At 50.3% G+C, this 21,684-nt stretch overlaps 1 protein-coding gene across 3 annotated transcripts in view; it reads left to right on the top strand.

Annotated features, from left to right (window-relative positions):
• DTD1 (D-aminoacyl-tRNA deacylase 1) overlaps positions 1 to 21,684 on the top strand; it is a 94,749-nt gene that overhangs the window by 14,378 nt on the left and 58,687 nt on the right. For all 3 annotated transcript variants that reach the window (XM_032964180.2, XM_032964179.2, XM_076071150.1), the window contains exon 4: positions 2,159 to 2,256. In XM_032964180.2, the coding sequence (XP_032820071.1) occupies positions 2,159 to 2,256 (98 nt within the window). The remainder of the gene's footprint in view (positions 1 to 2,158; positions 2,257 to 21,684) is intronic.

Below are 21,684 nucleotides of genomic sequence, written 5' to 3'. Positions count from 1 at the left end.
CATCGTTCACTCGCCGTCTGATAGTGAGGAGCCACCATCAGATGGAATTTGAAGACATTTTGGCATCACGGAGGAGCCTCGTTGCTCATCCCTCGGCTGGATTTAATGCCCGGCAGGCGCCGTACAAAGACACAATTCTGAAGCGTCTCCGGCAGCGCGATTACTCTCACGCCTCGCCTCTTTCGCCGGGGAGAGATCCGGAGGTAGTTGAACCGATGAAATGCTCGTCTAGTTATATGGAAATCGATCCGTGCTTGGGGTTCTTGGATGAGAACGCTCCAACGACGAGGATCCTGACGCCTACCGCGTGGTTTGCAGGGCTGCGGCACGGTCTGAACGCCGGCGGGCCGCAGCTGCCAGGTGGAGACACGCAAAGGGATTCCACACAAAAATATTAATCTGTTTTCAAGCGTATATATACAAAAAAAATACTTGTATTTTCTATGGATATGCATGTTGAGCTTCTTTCGCACATGTACGTAGCCGACCGTGCTAACCAGAGGTGCCGGAGTTTGCCTGTCGTTGATTGATGGGAGCTTCACTTCCAGTGACTTCTTCTGCTTTTGGCTGTCCACGCACCGCGGTCACTTTGAAGGTCGTCGTCGTCTCTCGTGGTTCTCTGTTTTCACTCTCTACTTGCACGGTGCCACTTTTGCCGCGACGTAATTTCGCTTTGAATAAAAAAATGTTCTATGTTTAGGTGGAGTGCACCAAATCTGCTCGCATTAACTATTCGGCGCAGTACTAAATACCTTAATTAGGAATACTGGTGAAATGGAATTACGAGTTAGACATCATTTATCATGCATCGTATTATAAATAAACCTTCACGTTTCCCCGTGTCTCTCTCAATCCCTTCTTTGCTTTCCTTATCTGTCGCCGTGCCTTCTTGGGATCTCTCTGTCTCCCCCTCCCTCTTTATGCTGTCTCTTTGTTTCTGTCTCTCTGTTTCCCTCTGTTTTTCGATATCTCTTTGTCTCGCTCTGTCTCTCTTTGTTTTCCTCTCTGACTTGTTGAGTCTGTCGATGTCTGCACGTCTCTGTGTGATTCTCTGACACCTGTCCCCCACCCACCGTCTCCATCTCTCTCTCTCTGCCTTACATTGTCTCTCCGTTACTCCAACTTTCGTTGACTTTGCTGGCTGGAATAATCGCGAAGTCAATTTGCCGCAGAATCAAAGCCTCCACTTTTGCAGCACAGCCTCAAGACGTAAGGCTGGGAGAGCCGTTTGTGGGCCGTGTTCATCGCGAAGATAACGTGGCTTGGACGTGCTGTGAATCCCTTCGCTCTGGAGCGGGGCCATTCGCCCTGACACGCCAGCCAATTGCTAAATGTTTCCTGGTGTTAAACAGTGCGACGACGACCAGCGGGATGCGTGCGTGCACGTTAAACTTCTTTCGCACCGTACGTGGCCAACTGCGTGAATCGGAGGTGCGGGATGAGCTTCCCGCTTCTCCGTCATAAAGCTGCGCCGTGGTGTTCCCCTTCCCCAACCTGCGCCCACCGGCGTGGTGAAGTATGGTCGAACGGTCCCCGCGACCGACGCGGCGTTGGGTGGCCTTCGTCCAGCAGTGGAATGGCTACGGGCCGTAGAGTGCATTACAGTGCAGCGCTGTCAAGCGCAGGGATGAGCAAGGGGCATTGCTGGACTGCGCCCACGGAGGCCGTGGTCGGTGTTCACGTGACTATGGCGTGTGTGTATGCGTGTGTGTGTGTGCGTGTGTGTGTGCATGTGTGTGTGTGTGCGTGTGTGTATGCGTGTGTGTGTGTGCGTGTGTGTGTGCATGTGTGTGTGCATGTGTGTGTGTGCGTGTGTGTGTGCATGTGTGTGTGCGCGGAGCGGTAGTGTAGCGGTGAGCGCTACGCTGCGCTACGAACTTGGCGACCCAGTTTCCATTCCCGCTCACGGCCAACAACGGTGACGTTTATCTGAACCGGTCCTGTGCCTCCCCTAGGTCGACTCAGCCTCAAATGAATACCTGGTTATGTGTGCAATCATCGCCACTCGGGAGACAAAGTCGGCCGGGCGTGGTGCTGGCCACCCACCCCCTCGTGCGCCACAGTGCCGGCCTTCGTAGGTGCTGCTCACTAGCAGCACTCGCCCCAACATTCCGCTAAACCTACACGGGGGGGTGGGGTGTCTTTGTGTGTGTCGCAGATGGCAAGTTCGGAGCACTCATGAGTGTGCACATTGAGAACGATGGCCCAGTCACCATCCAGATCGAGTCGCCTCTGCCCTGTGCCGACCCCAAGCAGGTGAATGCAACGCCGCTCTTTGATCTGTTCGACTTTGTGATGCGATGCCGAGGGTTGTTGCCGGTGCTTTGTTTTTTAAAGTTGCGAAGACAGCGGTGTCGGAAAGAGACTGCATTTATGATAAATGATTTTAACAGCAGGGCACACGGGAGTCAACGGACTACACACGGTATGGCTGCTACGGGCTATAAACCCCACACGGGGGCATTTTAATACATGTATTTAAAGCCACTCAACACAAAATCAAAGGCATGTTTTTACACGACCACAAGAAACCGGGCATGTAACCAGCGACACTTATCAATTCTTTGCGGCTTACCAGCTGAGTAATAACGAGCGGTGGTCCGCTGGAGCGGTGGGGGTTGTGGTGGAGGGTCGTGGAGAAGCCTTTGCTGCTGTGCGAAGTGAATGGGGACAAAGCAACAGAGGTAGACGGAGACTGGAGATGGACATGGAGGTGTTTAAAACTCGGCCGAGAGGAGAGCCGACCAGAGTTACAGCACGGCCCAAGTCACGGAGGGATGGAGCGGCCTCACCGTCGAAGCGTGGTCGGAGTGGAAACTCTCCTCTGGTTGATGAAGCCGTGACTCGTTACGCCCCTGCAAGGTGGCGCACCGTGTACAAGTTGAACTCAAGCGTGCGTTGCAGGCACATCGGGATAGGGATGATTGAGAGTCGTCCTGCTCCGTGTGAATATTTGTACGTTCCGGTGACATTTCCCCTTTCTTTGCCTCGTCTTTCCGCCGGAGCTGCTGAGCCGTGCCGCTGACGTCGATTACGCGCTAACGTTGCCTCCCCCCACACTGCGCGCCGACTCACGTCGCTTGCGTTGAGAAACCTCGTGAGGGCTGGAGCTTGCTTTGCCTCGGCGGCAACTCGAAAGAAAGTTCGCAGCGTTGAATGTCGGCGCAAGTGCAGGAGGTTACGAATTTTATGGCTTTCGTATTCATCGTATTCGTATTCACTCTTGTAACGGGTTAAAGCACAGGAGTCAATCGTGCCTGCAAAAGCAGGTACCATTTGCCGCATTCGATTTATTCGGGGCATGGCTCGCTCTGCTGATACCTAACGCTTGCCTTGAACAAATAATTGACCTTGCAAAGGGGGTAGTTCAAAATTGTGTCGTGCAGATATTTGGGCCGCTTCTCTTACGAGCACTTCCCCTTTGCCTTGACCTCTCCTATTGCCCTGCAGTAAACCTCTCCTCATTTGGCTTGGATCGACATCGAAATTGACAATCTGTGAGCGTGCACAACGCCGGAGCACTTCTCCCATCCCTCCCATCAGCCGCTGCTGCTCTGGATAATATTGATAGGAATGTCAACGTTTGGAATATCTGGTGCAGAATAAATGTTGCAAAAGCAGAGGGGCGCTCCGTTCACGCCAGAGCTACCCACGCCCGGCATTAACGATGGGCGTCGTGCCACGTGCCCCGGTGTCCAATCCGGGCGTTCCTTTCGCCGTGGCTGCCCGGCAACAACTTTGACCAATCCGTGATGGCGGTCATCTCTCGCAGCTCACATCCACGCTACGAACGAGCCGGGGCCGACCCAGCCCCGGCTCGGCTCGGGAGTCTTTCCGCAGCTGCTGAGCCGTGCCGCTGACGCCGATTACGCGCTAACGCTGCCTTCCTCCGCAGCACGCCGACTCGCGTCGCTTCCGTTGAAAAACCTCGTGAGGGCTGGCCTTGCTTTGCCTCGAGCCAGATTCAGATGTCTTATGAGGCCATCTTAGCACTCCTGGACTCCGGCCCGGCACAGAAAACGACGGGAATTGCCCATGCCATGTGGGGGGCTCCTGCGCTGCCTCGGCTCCGGTATGCCAGTGAATGAAGGTTCAAATCAGCCGAGCCGGCGTTTGGGCCGCCGCCCCTACGGAGCAATGCTGCGCGTTGGGGACTCTTGCGACGTGTTGAGGTCACCGGGCAGCACCGGGGATATTGGGGCGCTGAGTCAGCAAACCGTGAGATTCTGGGTCGGAGTCGGTTAGCCGTCTGTGATTTAAACCGAGTTCTAAAACGTCGCGAGTTGTCTCGGCTCGATTGCCAAATGACTGCGCGAAGAGAAGCGTCTTCTTTCGTTTTATTTTCCCATAATTTGCCAACATTGCCCCTCTGAGAATTAAACACACCGGTTTAGACTTCCAAGCAACAAACTTATCTTTGTCGTGGCGTGCGCAGAAAAGTGCAGCGCTTTGCCCTCTTGGCCATTTCCACCGTCCGCCTGCGTGTGTCTCTCAGGGGTGCGGATGTTATCACCGGCTTCGCAGCCCTGTCGGAGCACGCTACACCACAGCATCGATACGAGTCGGTCGTCTGTGGGTCGCTGTGTAAGACTACAGGCCTCCATGCCGGTTAGAATATTTGGCCGCTGTAAATTTACACGTGATAAGCCACTTCGTTGGGCTATCGTTTGTGGTCCGGTTCGCTTCTGAAATGAGAGCTGTATTGCTCGGTGGGCCTTACCCAGCAAAATGAAACTTAGTTTTAGTTTTGTTAACACCAGATTCTCAGTCCCAACAGAGGACGTCCCGTGGAAACCCTAGGTGGACATATCGCAGAGGAAGAAGCAAAGGTGTTTGCAGTAGTGATGGAGAAGATGATGATGATGATGGTAGCTGCGTAGGCATTCTGCGATGGCTCCTTGTGAGCAGAGCTACGGTGGTTGTTGTTGAAGGTGGGGAGGCTCAGCAGCATTGGACATTGAATGCCAGCGTGGGAACCACGTGAATGTGATGGCAATGTTTGGGCAAGGGAAAGCATTAAAAATGACCCGAGATTATTCCATCATAACGGGGTTGTTTTTGCGCAAATATGCAAAGAATTGGAAAAAATAAAGGCGACGTAACAATGGCGTTCAGTATCGAGAGAGAAGTCAAAGGGAGAAGTTGAAGAAAACACGAATTTCGGTGATGAAAACATCCTCATTTGACCATATGAAGTGCAAGCAGCCAGTCCGCTGTCCAGATTGCTGTGGTCCATGAGACCGCATTGGCGGCGGTGGCTGTGCACGTGGCCGGCACTCTGGCTCTGCGGAGGCGGCGAGGGTTGCTGGATCCACGTGGCGTGGACATCGAGGTGCCGTACCCTGGCCCGCCAGGAGAGGGCAGCACAGCTAACGGACTCATCGCCATCCGTTTCATTTTTTCACGGGGATAGAGCGTTGCTCCCTCACGCACGTGGGTGCGCCAGTTTCCTCCCACAACGCATAAACGCTCGTCATTGATTTGCTGAAACCATCTTCAAGTAAGAACCCTCGTCACGAAACGTCCAGTGACTCAGTGTGGCTTTCCTGGATAGATAAATACAAATGTTATATAAAGGTCAGATGCTGGTCAGCAGGTTTAAATGGCCTTGATATTTAAAAAAACAATCTCAGAAATGGATCTGTGATGTCTCCTTCTGCGGGCTTGCTATCTACAATATTTCGATGCACTGCTCTCCGTAAGCAACATTTTCTCTACGCGAACTGTTCCGCTCACTATAGAGCTGCCTCTTAACAGTCGCGCTAACTACAGAGCCGTCTCTAACCATTCCTTCGTGGGCGAGGTTGTTGAGATAGCGGTCGCAATGCAACTGGAGGATCGCCTTGCTATCCGCGGTCCTCACGACGCACCCCCGTCAGGATTTCAGAAGAGAAGTGGCTCCAAGACAGCTCGAGTTTGAGTACTGAACGATAACCCTGACAGTGAGAGGTCAGAAGAGCCGCTACATCTTGGTTCGCTTTGTGTCTGTGCAGCGTGTGGCACGGTGGACGTGGTGTGTTCATCATAGTGCATGTGGCTCATCTGTGGATTGTCTGCAATAGTCCTCAGATGGCTCCATACGTCCCTTACAGGAAGGTGCCAGTGTGTGGGGGGAGTCTGGGGGTTGTTCCTCAGGCTGGTTCCCTCTACCGCTGTGTAGGGTGCTGCAGGGTATGGAGTGAGTGTTCACTGCTACACAGATGATACTTGTTAGACTAAGGTGGTATGGACTGAGTGTTCACTTATACACAGATGGTACTTGTTAGAATAAGGTAGTATGGACTGAGTGTTCACTTCTACACAGATGGTACTTGTTAGAATAAGGCGGTATGGAGTGAGTGTTCACTTGTACACAGATGGTACTTGTTAGACTAAGGTAGTATGGACTGAGTGTTCACTTGTACACAGATGGTACTTGTTAGACTAAGGTAGTATGGACTGAGTGTTCACTTCTACACAGATGGTACTTGTTAGAATAAGGCGCTATGGAGTGAGTGTTCACTGCTACACATATGGTACTTGTTAGAATAAGGCGGTATGGAGTGAGTGTTCACTTGTACACAGATGGTACTTGTTAGAATAAGGTGGTATGGAGTGAGTGTTCACTGCTACACAGATGGTACTTGTTAGAATAAGGTGGTATGGAGTGAGTGTTCACTGATACACAGATGGTACTTGTTAGAATAAGGTGGTATGGACTGAGTGTTCGCTGATACACAGATGGTACTTGTTAGAATAAGGTGGTATGGACTGAGTGTTCGCTGATACACAGATGGTACTTGTTAGAATAAGGTAGTATGGAGTGAGTGTTCACTTATACACAGATGGTACTTGTTAGAATAAGGTAGTATGGAGTGAGTGTTCACTTGTACACAGATGGTACTTGTTAGAATAAGGTGGTATGGAGTGAGTGTTCACTTCTAAACAGATGGTACTTGTTAGACTAAGGTAGTATGGACTGAGTGTTCACTTGTACACAGATGGTACTTGTTAGACTAAGGTAGTATGGACTGAGTGTTCACTTCTACACAGATGGTACTTGTTAGAATAAGGCGCTATGGAGTGAGTGTTCACTGCTACACATATGGTACTTGTTAGAATAAGGCGGTATGGAGTGAGTGTTCACTTGTACACAGATGGTACTTGTTAGAATAAGGTGGTATGGAGTGAGTGTTCACTGCTACACAGATGGTACTTGTTAGAATAAGGTGGTATGGAGTGAGTGTTCACTGATACACAGATGGTACTTGTTAGAATAAGGTGGTATGGACTGAGTGTTCGCTGATACACAGATGGTACTTGTTAGAATAAGGTGGTATGGACTGAGTGTTCGCTGATACACAGATGGTACTTGTTAGAATAAGGTAGTATGGAGTGAGTGTTCACTTATACACAGATGGTACTTGTTAGAATAAGGTAGTATGGAGTGAGTGTTCACTTGTACACAGATGGTACTTGTTAGAATAAGGTGGTATGGAGTGAGTGTTCACTTCTAAACAGATGGTACTTGTTAGAATAAGGTAGTATGGAGTGAGTGTTCACTTGTACACAGATGGTACTTGTTAGAATAAGGCGGTATGGAGTGAGTGTTCACTTCTACACAGATGGTACTTGTTAGAATAAGGTAGTATGGAGTGAGTGTTCACTGATACACAGATGGTACTTGTTAGAATAAGGTGGTATGGAGTGAGTGTTCACTGCTACACAGATGGTACTTGTTAGAATAAGGTGGTATGGAGTGAGTGTTCACTTGTACACAGATGGTACTTGTTAGAATAAGGTGATATGGAGTGAGTGTTCACTGATACACAGATGGTACTTGTTAGAATAAGGCGGTATGGAGTGAGTGTTCACTTGTACACAGATGGTACTTGTTAGAATAAGGTAGTATGGAGTGAGTGTTCACTTGTACACAGATAGTACTTGTTAGAATAAGGTGGTATGGAGTGAGTGTTCACTTGTACACAGATGGTACTTGTTAGAATAAGGTGGTATGGAGTGAGTGTTCACTGATACACAGATGGTACTTGTTAGAATGAGGCGGTATGGAGTGAGTGTTCACTTATACACAGATGGTACTTGTTAGAATAAGGCGGTATGGAGTGAGTGTTCACTTGTACACAGATGGTACTTGTTAGAATGAGGTGGTATGGAGTGAGTGTTCACTTGTACACAGATGGTACTTGTTAGAATAAGGTGGTATGGAGTGAGTGTTCACTTATACACAGATGGTACTTGTTAGAATAAGGTGGTATGGAGTGAGTGTTCACTGCTACACAGATGGTACTTGTTAGAATTCTGTGTTCAAGTGTTTTTTCTTAGTTCTCATTTTTATATATATATATGCATTACAGTGATTGATTTTTATTATACATTGGAACGTTCTGAGTTCAACAGAAATGTGTTTTCGAGAACCAGGCATTATTATTATTATTTCCTCTGTAATATATTCCACCCACGAACTTGTAACAGCTTTGCAACCTTGGATGGCAAGATCCGTTTCCGTAGCAGCTCTGAATTTAATGCACCCTCATTTTAACCCACCCTTGGGCAATCATTTGAATCGCACGACAAATCGCCCTGGAACATAAATTACTTGCAGGCTTCATTAAAGTTGTCGCAATTCATTTGCTGGCGACACGCCGAGAGCGTCTTCAGATAATAATGCGCGTGTCGGCACGCGGCGCGAGAACCAACCGTGCCAAAACGATCAACGTAATAAATTGTCCTTTGAAGCAAAATATCAAAATAAAAATTGAGATCTTCTTTGGTTCTTTCGGTAAAGTCACGTAGAATGAGAATAAAATAATAAATTGATAAAATAAAATAGCACAATAATATTCGTGCTGTCCTACCAGACAGTCTCGTCCCTTCACCTGATGAAGGCCGCTTGTGTTGTGGCCGAAACGTCGTGAGAATATTATTGTGTTATTTTGTTTTATCAGTTTATTATTTTATTCTCATTCTACGTGACTTTACCGAAAGAACCAAAGAAGATGAATCCTTGCAGTCACGAAAACTTTAAATCGAAAAATTGAGATGGTCATGAATTAAAAAAAAACACACAATCAACCCCCTAGCTGGTGCAACCTGTGCCCCTCGCTCGGGCTCACGTTACAGAAAGCCTCACATCACAGAAAGCCTCACATCACAGCGCCCCTCGAGATAGCGACCGGTGACTCACGTCGTGCCCGCAGGTTGTCACGGTGACAACATGTTCACTGACTCGCCTGGTGTGCAGGAGGTCGTGGGTTCGATCCCGACCCTGGCGTTTGTACACTTGGAGTTTGCGTGTCTCTCTCACTCCTCGTGGCCATGTGGATTTTATTTCGGGTCCTCCGGTTTTACCCCCCACCCCCCACGGTTGGAATCAACGTCACACGTTTAGGTTGATTTGGCTGCTATAAATGTAATGTCAACGTGATGAGAAGCCACGTTGTTGAGCAATCCTTTGAGATAGCCAGGTCGCTTCTGATAAAAAAAAAGCTCTATAGCTCAGTGGGCCTTACCTGGCGAAATAAAAAAAAATGGTTTAAGAGTTCAGTTTAGTGTCCCCCGTGCCCCCGTGTCCCTCGCGTCTCCACGCTGCACCAGCTGAACTTCCCGGCCATGCAGCAGCAGCAGCAGCAGCCAAGCCTCCCCTGTCCCCTGCATCGCTCTCCCTCTGCTGCCCTCAGAATTTGTAATTCCCTGACCCTTGCTGCCGACTTTCACTCATAAGCAATCGAGATCGCCACCATGTATTTATTGTTTAGGGTTAACCATACCGTGGCCTTATGTAAACACACCCATGTGCGGTATATGCACCACATTGCCCATTGTCTGATGTATGTTTTTAAGAGCTTAATTTTACAGTAAACAATTAATTCCTTATTTTAACGTAGCAATATTGCTTAATACCTACTCCCCGATGTCATCGTGTCTTGATTTTGTTTTTCTTGTAATTCACATTGTGTTCTTTGGACGCTGCAGTAACGTTAGACATCATGCTGCTGGTCCCACCTGTTGCGACGTATCGTTCGGACGCACGGCCACGAACACAACTGCGACTGGAAAGTGCGCACAGCAGCTTGGAGGGGCACGCACGTTGGGCACTGCAGTGAGAGGCCAGACAAGGGGGAACCCGTGAATTAGAGAACGTGCAAAGCTTATTCAAATCGTTACAGGAAGTATGTGGCCTGCGGAGGACACGTCATCGCGGGAAGGGATGCTGGTGGCTGATGGACACGGATAATGACGAGTGGCTGCCAAGGAAAGCAACGTGCTCGGGGAGCGATCACTGGTTTAACGGAGCGTCGGAATCGGCTCATTGCTAGGTGGCCGATTACATTCCAGGATCGTGAGAGATGGTCAGTGGCGTGGGGATGCCTTCATACAGCAGCGGGGTTGACCATGGTTGATGAAGATTCTTTTTTAAAGGTAGACCTGTCTCAAATGACTTGCGGTTGATAATGTTATTAATCTGAACTCCCGAATGCAACTTGTTTCGGCGTTGGTTTTAGCCACTGTAGGTGAGGGAAAGTAGTCCATTCCATCTTATTCATTGGTATTCATTTACAATGGCATACAAAAGATCAGCCCATTGCTGGAGGCTAATTTAATTCTAAAGCAACATCAGCAATTGCATTCTCATCAGCGTGTTTCTGTTTTATTCAAATAATTTCCATATTGTCTAAACAGAATACAAACGGAAGCATATATAATTCATTCCTCTTGGTAAAATAAATTAGATGTATGTGCTGATATGTATATAAACTGCATTATTTTCATGGACCTTCTCGGCCTCCCATTATGAAGTGTGATGAAACTAAATCTATTATTATGTACATTAAAATGTTTTGGTGTGGTGCTGGAGTGGTTAGCACACTGCGCTACATACCCAGCAACCCCAGTTCTATTCCCGCTCGCAGCGAACACCGGTGACGAATACCTGAACCGGTCACGGGCCTCCCTTATGTCGACTCAGCCTCAAATGAGTACCTGGTGCGATGTGTAAACATCGCCACTGGGGAGACACAGGCGATCAGGCATGGTGCTGGCCACCCACCCCCTCATGTACCGTACAGGCCTTCGTAGGTCCTACTTGCTAACAGCACTTGTCCCAACAGTCTGTTCAGCCTATATGGGGGATATTTGTCTGTCTTTGATAGCGGTTAACAGACTTTACTTTGAAGCCAGTTACCCGAGTATAATTCCGAGCACGGCTGACATCGGTGGCAATCGATATCTGATCCAGTTCTGGACCTCCCATTCACCAACCAGCATGCTGAAGTATGGTCAAGCAAACCCATGGGTAGGGAGGCCTTGATCCAGCAGTGGATTGATCGTGGCTGAGCGTGTTGCTTGTCTACACACGACCCTCGTTTTATTTTGGCACTGCGCACGTGCGGGCAACTTGTCTCCTTCTTCATTGCTGTAGATAACAACGACAGGGGCAGCAGCAGCAGCAGCAACTGGGTCACTTGCACCTGAGCATGAAGCAAATTTGGACAGTCAAAAACCACACACCCAAAACTCTGTGTTCATTTTGTCAGCATTTTCAGTTGTAGTCATCATCTCAGTCTCGTCAACCGAGGCAGGAAAGCAGTCAAATGGCGTCTAACCTCAGTTTCTACATTTTGGTGCGAGGAGCAGGCAATCTGTGACCCCCTTTCGTCAGTACTATCGGGTCAGCCAATCGGACAACCAGGTAATTCTTTTGATATGCATCTTCTGTCTCGCAAATTACGATTTTTGGTCTTCTTCATTGCTCTGCTGTCTCTAAGAACGTAAATAAATTATCTTAAGACTGAATTTCCATTCAGACTTAGTTAAGATGGTCTCACAGTAATAACAAAAGCGCCTCGTAATAACAAGTCACGCTTGAGTCTCGGTGGGTCGTCGCGGTCATTTCCATCCACTCGTATCGCCATCGTCGACCACAACAACAAAACAACGACAGCCAAATGTTTTTTTTTTTTTTTACAAAATGACCACCGGGCCCATCTCACCGCCTCCGCTTCCCCCGCCGGGCGCCGCGAACCCCAGCGCCACCTCCTCCCCAACGTCGCGAAGGGCGAGGGCGACGTTGGGGAGCGGCGCGGGTTAAAGCGAAACGCCCCTCGACGCTCAGCCGCCGGCCCGGGCACGCCGCCAACGTCGCGGCGTCCCGCGTAGGCCGGAAGGTCGCGCGAGCCGAGACGGCCTCCGTCGCCCTTCCACGGCCAACGCGACGTGGAGCAAGTTGCAGCGGCCGCTGCAGAAGCCATCGAGGACTACGCAGCTCGTGCGTGTAGCCCTCCTCGGTCACCGTCACCTCCTCGCTCACCGTCACCTCCTCGCTCACCGTCACCTCCTCGCTCACCGTCACCTCCTCGCTCACCGTCACCTCCTCGCTCACCGTCACCTCCTCGCTCACCGTCCCCTCCTCGCTCACCGTCACCTCCTCGCTCACCGTCACCTCCTCGCTCACCGTCCTCTCCTCGCTCACCGTCACCTCCTCGCTCACCGTCACCTCCTCGCTCACCGTCCCCTCCTCGCTCACCGTCACCTCGCTCACCGTCACCTCCTCGCTCACCGTCCCCTCCTCGCTCACCGTCACCTCCTCGCTCACCGTCACCTCCTTGCTCACCGTCACCTCCTCGCTCACCGTCACCTCCTCGCTCACCATCACCTCCTCGCTCACCGTCACCTCCTCGCTCACTACGCAAGTTGGCCGAGGTGGGGGGGAGGGGAGGGCTCGTCCGTGACGGACGTCGTCAGAGCCGCAGAGAGGCCACCACCGCCGAGCTCCTGCGTTGGAATCCAGGCTCCGGTTACCCGCGAATGAGCGAGTAGACGGTCTCCACGTGGGCTCCGTGAGGGAGAAGCGCTCCCCAGTGGACGGTCTCCACGTGGGCTCCGTGAGGGAGAAGTGCTCCCCAGTGGACGGTCTCCACGTGGGCTCCGTGAGGGAGAAGCGCTCCCCAGTGGACGGTCTCCACGTGGGCTCCGTGAGGGAGAAGCGCTCCCCAGTTGACGGTCTCCACGTGGGCTCCGTGAGGGAGAAGCACTCCCCAGTGGACGGTCTCCACGTGGGCTCCGTGAGGGAGAAGTGCTCCCCAGTGGACGGTCTCCACGTGGGCTCCATGAGGGAGAAGCGCTCCCCAGTGGACGGTCTCCACGTGGGCTCCGTGAGGGAGAAGCGCTCCCCAGTGGACGGTCTCCACGTGGGCTCCGTGAGGGAGAAGCGCTCCCCAGTGGACGGTCTCCACGTGGGCTCCGTGAGGGAGAAGCGCTCCCCAGTGGACGGTCTCCACGTGGGCTCCGTGAGGGAGAAGCGCTCCCCAGTGGACGGTCTCCACTTGGGCACCGTGAGGGAGAAGCACTCCCCAGTGGACGGTCTCCACGTGGGCTCCGTGAGGGAGAAGCGCTCCCCAGTGGACGGTCTCCACGTGGGCTCCGTGAGGGAGAAGCGCTCCCCAGTGGACGGTCTCCACGTGGGCACCGTGAGGGAGAAGCGCTCCCCAGTGGACAGTCTCCACGTGGGCTCCGTGAGGGAGAAGCGCTCCCCAGTGGACGGTCTCCACGTGGGCACCGTGAGGGAGAAGCGCTCCCCAGTGGACGGTCACCACGTGGGCTCCGTGAGGGAGAAGCGCTCCCCAGTGGACGGTCTCCACGTGGGCTCCGTGAGGGAGAAGCACTCCCCAGTGGACGGTCTCCACGTGGGCTCCGTGAGGGAGAAGCGCTCCCCAGTTGACGGTCTCCACGTGGGCTCCGTGAGGGAGAAGCGCTCCCTAGTGGACGGTCTCCACGAGGGCTCCGTGAGGGAGAAGCGCTCCCCAGTGGACGGTCTCCACGTGGGCTCCGTGAGGGAGAAGCGCTCCCCCGTGGACGGTCTCCACGTGGGCTCCATGAGGGAGAAGCGCTCCCCCGTGGACGGTCTCCACGTGGGCTCCGTGAGGGAGAAGCGCTCCCCAGTGGACGGTCTCCACGTGGGCTCCGTGAGGGAGAAGCGCTCCCCAGTGGACGGTCTCCACGTGGGCTCCGTGAGGGAGAAGCGCTCCCCCGTGGACGGTCTCCACGTGGGCTCCGTGAGGGAGAAGCGCTCCCCAGTGGACGGTCTCCACGTGGGCTCCGTGAGGGAGAAGTGCTCCCCAGTGGACGGTCTCCACGTGGGCTCCGTGAGGGAGAAGCGCTCCCCAGTGGACGGTCTCCACGTGGGCTCCGTGAGGGAGAAGCGCTCCCCAGTGGACGGTCTCCACGTGGGCTCCGTGAGGGAGAAGCACTCCCCAGTGGACGGTCTCCACGTGGGCTCCGTGAGGGAGAAGCGCTCCCCAGTGGACGGTCTCCACGTGGGCTCCGTGAGGGAGAAGTGCTCCCCAGTGGACGGTCTCCACGTGGGCTCCGTGAGGGAGAAGCGCTCCCCAGTGGACGGTCTCCACGTGGGCTCCGTGAGGGAGAAGCACTCCCCAGTGGACGGTCTCCACGTGGGCTCCGTGAGGGAGAAGCACTCCCCAGTGGACGGTCTCCACGTGGGCTCCGTGAGGGAGAAGCGCTCCCCAGTGGACGGTCTCCACGTGGGCTCCGTGAGGGAGAAGCGCTCCCCAGTGGACGGTCTCCACGTGGGCTCCGTGAGGGAGAAGCGCTCCCCAGTGGACGGTCTCCACGTGGGCTCCGTGAGGGAGAAGCACTCCCCAGCGGACGGTCTCCACGTGGGCTCCGTGAGGGAGAAGTGCTCCCCCGTGGACGGTCTCCACGTGGGCTCCGTGAGGGAGAAGCGCTCCCCAGTGGACGGTCTCCACGTGGGCTCCGTGAGGGAGAAGCGCTCCCCAGTGGACGGTCTCCACGTGGGCTCCGTGAGGGAGAAGCGCTCCCCAGTGGACGGTCTCCACGTGGGCACCGTGAGGGAGAAGTGCTCCCCAGCGGGTGCCGCCTCTGCTCGTCGCCCAGCCGCTTCCCCTCGACCTACCGCCCACGGCGATGGACGGACCTGCCGCACCATTGAGCGTGTCGCGTTTCCACGTCGACCGATTGCTAGAGGCCCGGCGGTAGAGGCGCGGGTCTCACGAGATTCTCCTTGCAAACTCCCGAAGGCGAAGCGCTTTGAGGGGCCGGCACTCGTCATGACCACAACACGATAGACGTTCTTGCGTGGGCCGTATCCACTCATTCAAAACCTTTTTTAGGCACATTGTTGCCTTATTTTTCACGATCAAGTTCAACTTTATAAAAGGACGCCCAACTGGTTATGGTCCGCCTGCCTACATTTGGATTTTGGTTCGCTTTCAATGGCTGTCCGAGGTGCACGCAGTCTGTTGTGCTGTCCTGTTGTGTACCTCCGACTGACACCTCCCGTTGTTTAGCCCGCTTGCTGTGTGTCACCTTTGTGTTGCTCAAATTTATCCCGAGGCCAACTTTGCGCATTCTCCGTCAAGTTCCGATAACATTTCCAGCAGTTCATTCACGTTGGACATTATAACGTCTGTGTCATTAGCAAGTCGGACGTGGTTATTGCTTTCTCCATGAAGATGTTAACTACCTCGCCTGATATACAGGAGGTCATGGGTTCGATCCCGACCTTGACGCCTGCTGTGTATTTGGAGTTTGCATTTTTCACCCCGTGGTCGTGTGGATTTTTTTCCGGGTCCTCCGGTTTTTCGCTCCACATTAAGAAAAAAAAACATTTAAATCCTTTAAATTATTTGGCTGCTCTAAATTTCTGCATGATAAGCCACTTCGTTGATCTATCATTTGCGGCCAGATCGCTTCTACAAAGGAGCTACATAAGCTCAGTGGGCCTCACCTTGTAAAATAAAAAAATAGTTACATCGTTAACATTGACATACACTTGTTTCTCCAATCCAGTTATCGGAAAATATTTTATCATGTCACTGTGAATAACCGTGGTGAGAGCGTTCCGCCGGCTCCCACTCCTCTCTGAGTTTGTATATTAGTACTTTTTTTCACATCGTCTGAGTTTGGCTGTTCGGTTTTTGTAAATGCTTCACATTACATCTTGATTTTGTCGTCTTTAGGACTTTGTTTATAAGAGCTTGGATGACCTCATACATTTTTACCAAGTTAAATGCTTTTTCATAGTCCACTAAGGCTAAACGCAACGGTAATCAATATTAATTGTTCGTATTCTTTGGGTCTGTCGGTAAAGTCACGTAGATAGGTTCAAATGAATAGAAATAAAATGAATAAAAAACTCCGACGTTTTGATCGCAACACAAGCGGTCGTCATCAGGCGGAGAGAGATAGAGCTCTATCCACTGCTGGCCTAGACTCTTGTGCCCCGCCCATTCCGTTCTCTATAGGATGCTCTATCCACTGCTGGCCTAGACTCTTGTTCCCCGCCCACTCCGTTCTGACACTTGGGCTACGCCCACTTTTAAACCTTTATAAACAGTTGCATTTAGAGGCTTACCTTTATAAACAGTTGCATTTAGAGGCTTACCCCCTTTTTCTCTCCACCTGATGACGTTCCGCTTGTGTTGCGATCGAAGCGTCGTTGTTTTGTGTTTATTGTATTTTTAGTCCTTTGAACCTATCTACGTGACTTTACCAAAAGACCCAAAGAATACGAATTCCTGCAGTCACGAAAGTTTAAAGTCAAGATTCATTGTTCGTTTCCAGAATCTTGTTTACAAGTAAGACTTTCCTTGTCAACATGAACATGCTATAAAATCTGTTCTTTTTTAAGCATCTGATTATAATGTTATCGAATGGTGGTTTAGCCTCGTGCAGTCTGCTCAGCCAGCTGACAAGAGTTAAGATCTCGGCTTCAGATAACAGCCTGGCTACGGGTCTGCAGAATAATGTCAAACCTGATGTGACACAACCCTGGTGTGTGGTGGGGGGGCAAAGCAAATGTTGCCATTAACGGATAGCATCTAGCATCTGGGGGTCTGAGACGTTGCAGAGACTGACAGGGTAAGAATGACAATTAAGGCTGAGCATACACTGAATATTCTTGGGCCAAAAAAGGTCACTCTCCAAGTTAAATGAATTGAGAAGGCATGTCACACGTTGCTATCAAGAAACATTATATCTGCAGGTCATCAGGCAATGTGATGTGCATGGAAAATTTATTGTGCCAAATTTACCAAAGGATGTGGTGATAACTTATTGAGTGGCAGTAAAGTGACATGGTAATCTCCTGGTAATCTCCTGGTAATGCCAGTCCATTGCTACTCTGGGAGGAAGGAGGACGTTCAATTCGGATCCATGAATGCAATCAGCATTCCATGGAAACCTTGAGAATGCCAAGTGTTCTTCCTTTGTTGGACTTGTCTTTCACTGGGCTTATCAATGTCACAATAGCAGAGTTGTGATAACGAATGTATGTTGAATGTTGAACTTTCGCACAGTACGTAGCCAACCGTGCTAATCGAAGGTGTGGAAGACAGACAACAAACTAAACACAATAAAGGAGCTCTCTCAAGAAATTCGTTTTGAATGCAGCTTTAAAAGTGCCTAGCCTCAGCGGCTTCCTCATAAGTGCGGAAGTGAGTAGACAATCCCGAAGAGCAAATGAACCACGAGGCCGGTGTCTTGGAAGAGGTGGGAGTAACGCCCACTTTCCCCACCCCACACTCGACCTGACTGGCCGACTGACTCACCAATTTGAGTGATTTCGATATTAAGAGTCAAAAGTTCACTCTTGCCTATTTATTTTAATCTAGAACCGGATTGAGGGTTGGATAAGAAAAAAGCCCCAGACCGACTTTTCCACGTGTTCACTGCGGGAGCAAGTCCCCACACTTACAGACAATTCCACTTTTCTTGGCCCACTATATATGAATCTGCAGGTTAAAAAAACAAAACAAAAAACTCCGGGCGGGCACTGCCCCAAAAGCAACGGAGACGAGCGTCGAGCCGCTGCTCGCTTAAGCGGACAAAGATCCCCCATGTGGCCTACACGGGCTGTCGGGGCAAGTGCTGTGAGCGAGTGTTTATGAGGGCTGGCACGACACACAAGGAGGGGGGGGGGGAGTGGGGGGTGCATTGGCTGAAGTTACACAATGCACCAAGAACTGATTTAAGGCCGAGTGAATCTGAAGGAGGCCCAGCACCGATTCTGTAATTCCCGCACCTTTTTAGCATTCTCTGGTCTAACGCTGGTGGGACGAAAAGGAGGCTGCCTCTGGTGTAGGCCAATCCGGTTTCAAGGATAATCCATATATTATCTAAGCGTGTTTGTTTGAATGTTTTACCACAAGCATGATGTCTGGTTCATGTAGACTTGTGATAGTGGGTGTCTGTTTGGTGTCTGAACATCTTAACACCTCCAGTATTCATGTTTCATCATCTTGATACTGGCAGAAAGGGTCCCATAGATACCGAATCATAGCAGCTTCTTAACGATTGGGTCTTTGTTGTGATTCAACATTCTAAACTCACATTTCACGAGACCTGTCAGGCTGGAAAAGACCAAGCCATAGAGTTTGAAAACCAGTGGTGGAGACCTCGTACGCCCAGTAATTGTAGCGCGGCGGGCAGCTTTATCAATGTTATCTGGATCTAAATACGTATTTCTGAGCAGGGCTCAATATCTCGCGAAATATGTCATCAGATTGCTGGTAGACTTGCGGCGTGCCAGGCGCAAAACATTTTTTCTGGGTTTTGCCAACCCGGACGACCCGAACGATGTTTCACCGCCAGAAACTGATTCGAGGCGTTTCCTGTTAAGAGTTACTCCACCCCGCATTTTCGCTGCTGATTAGAGACGGACCTTTTGTCAGTGGAGAGTTTTGAGGCTGCAGCTAAATCGTCTCTCCCAGGCAAGACAGCCGGACCCTGGGGAAGGGATTGGCCTCCCGCTCGACATGTGGGACAACGCTACGGCAACCTGCGGTGAAAGTTGTGGCCGCCACTTTGGGCAGGCGCGGTGGTTGAGGGTGCTCCCGCCGCTGTCAGTGTGAGCACTGGTAAAGTGAGGGCTTTACCATTCTGGCGAATTGCCCGATGATGCTGGATGTAATTACCAGCGAAACGTCACAGTACTCAAACTGTAAATGTTGTGGATTCACTCTTCAACACACCGGTGGGCTAAAGTAGTGAATTATTTGTCTTTTGTCAACGTGACACTTTTTTTTTCTGATTGGCCGTGTCGGGTGGTGGAGGGTTACGACACATTTATAAATAACGTGATCTAACCCAAAAAAACCTTTATTATGAATAATATTGGTCGCGAAAGCCTACGTGTTAAACTGCTTCTGTATTTCACTCATTAACCTGGAGCAGCCCTGGGCTATCCGGTGATCTCGTGTTCTCATTACAAAATATATAAATATATGCTGTAACCCAGAGCCGTCCCCTGCGTTTGCAAAGAGTGATGCAGAAGTTAATGGATAATGGCCACTCTGAATTAATAAAGGTTTGGCGGTCAGTCAATAGCACAGGGAGATTTATAAACTCAGTCATCGCTGCCCAATAACAAGGAAGATTATGCTGCAGCTCTGGAAGGGCTTTGGGCATCGGGTGTGTGTGTGTCTGTAGGCTTGGGTGAGAGGTTTATAGACTTTCGCCAGGGGACGGACACCGTGGCACGTGGAGGTTGTGCAACCGTCCTTATGCACTGCATTGAGCATCCTCTTCCAGCCCCCTTTCCTGCCTATAATGAACGAAATACAATTATTGACAAGAAGCCGCTTACGTTACTAGAAAAAAAGAACTAAAACGGCCATCACACGGTCGTCTCTTCTCAGAATTGGCGTTGCGCGTTTTCCAATAACTTCCGCATGCTTGGGAAACATCTGGCCAAGGAGAATGTTGGTCAGTTCTAATCCATTAGCAGCTGTTAAGCGATTGCTCAATAACCGTCAGCTTCCGCGTGCCCTCAAATCCCGCAGGCCTTCGAAAGCAGCCGTAACAATGTAATTAAATATTTTTTTTTATTTAATAATAAGAATTATCCTCCTCGTTTCTGCGGGGAGCTTAGCGAAGCGGTATTGACGCTTGCGTACCGTCATTGCGTTGCTCGTTTAGCTGACACGAAGGTCTGCAATATCGTGCGTGCGTATTCTTGTGTCAAAACGTTGTCGGCTCAAACGATGTATTTTTTGGGGGGGAGAACGAAAGTTACGTTGCTCATTATTTCGTGTAAAACAAAAGTACGCAACGAGGTTGATGGTATCGAGCGAGGGTTATGCATGGGGGTACAATTCTAGCTTGTGTCGCCGGAATCATGTTTGTATATGCAGCGCGTGAAGTTCAACAGTTCATCACGATAATGCCACTGGTGCCACCACAACCTCAAAAAATATATTTTTGTCGCTACCCACTGTTTTTGTGAAGTAGAATCCTGGCCCATCTCGTACTATGTTCACTATCTGGCTCAAATCTTGAAACTTTCCTAGAGGCGTGGGGAGGGGGGGTTGTCAATCTTTTTAAATGGAACCATACATCATTGTTATACCACGCACATTCAATGGTTTTCGCTTTTTGTGCTTAGTTTGTTACACTCGCAAAAAATACACAATATATATTTCAAACCATGTTCGTGACGATGGATAATTTATTATTTATTCAAATTATACGCGAATGTAACATTTATGCTGATCAGTCGATGTGTATACGTCACACGGGAAGTTCAATCTAGCCAGTACCCAGCGAGTTTACAGTGGAACGGATACATTTGTACTGAAAAGATAATTTTTTAAATCTGATTATTTTTTTTAACAAGGAGATAATATAGAGGGTGCTCCTGCCGCTGTGGAGGGAGCTAAAGGTTCGAGTTGCCAAACGTCAGCCTCGAAACCTTAATGACTTGGAGAAGATCTGCAAAGAGGAGTGGGACAAAATCCCTCCTGAGATGTGTGCAAACCTGGTGGCCAACTACAAGAAACGTCTCACCTCTGTGATTGCCAACAAGGGTTTTGCCACCAAGTACTAAGTCATGTTTTGCAGAGGGGTCAAATACTTATTTCCCTCATTAAAATGCAAATCAATTTATAACATTTTTGACATGCGTTTTTCTGGATTTTGTTGTTGTTATTCTGTCTCTCACTGTTCAAATAAACCTACCATTACAATTTTAGACCGATCATTTCTTTGTCAGTGGGCCAACGTACAAAATCAGCAGGGGATCAAATACTTTTTTTCCCTCACTGTAGATGACAGCCTCCCCGTGCCTTGCGAGCCGTGAGGGGATTTGACTTTGGAACATACTTAACCACACTGTTCAGTGAAGGTTGGCGAACGTGGCGGGGATACAGAGCTGCCCCTGATATCACGAGACACTGATGTTGACGATCCTACTCGGGTCGCCCGGTTCAGAGCGCAGCGCGCCAACCGTTGTGTCACCGTGGATTGTCTCAGCTGTGCCGCTGCACAGGTGAACGGGATCAATAAACCTCCTGCAAGGCAACAGTACATCCTCTCTGCATGCTGCTATCAGAGGCCCAACATTAAAATGAAACAACCCTACTACCCCACTGGTTTTCTCAGAGGTGTTATATTCCATCTGCTCATTAACATTCAGCAAAACTTAATTTCCACTTCTTTTCATGTTCTTTAAAAGTATCCCTGGAGCCACCCACTTTTTCATTTATTCCTCCCCCCCTTATATAACTGTGATTACATATTCTTGGTTCTTTCGGTAAAGTCACGTAGAAGGGAAACAATAAAATAATAAAAAATAATAAAACATATTTTATTGTTTCCCTTCTACGTGGTGACTTTACCGAAAGAACCAAGAATATAAATCCCTGCAGTCAC

This window comes from Petromyzon marinus, chromosome 31, assembly GCF_048934315.1.
Source record: "Petromyzon marinus isolate PM22_M1 ecotype Great Lakes invasive population chromosome 31, UKy_Petmar_22M1.pri1.0, whole genome shotgun sequence".
Lineage (NCBI taxonomy): Eukaryota > Metazoa > Chordata > Hyperoartia > Petromyzontiformes > Petromyzontidae > Petromyzon > Petromyzon marinus.
Note: the sequence above shows the minus strand (reverse complement) of the source record. Positions and strands in the feature narration are given on the sequence as shown.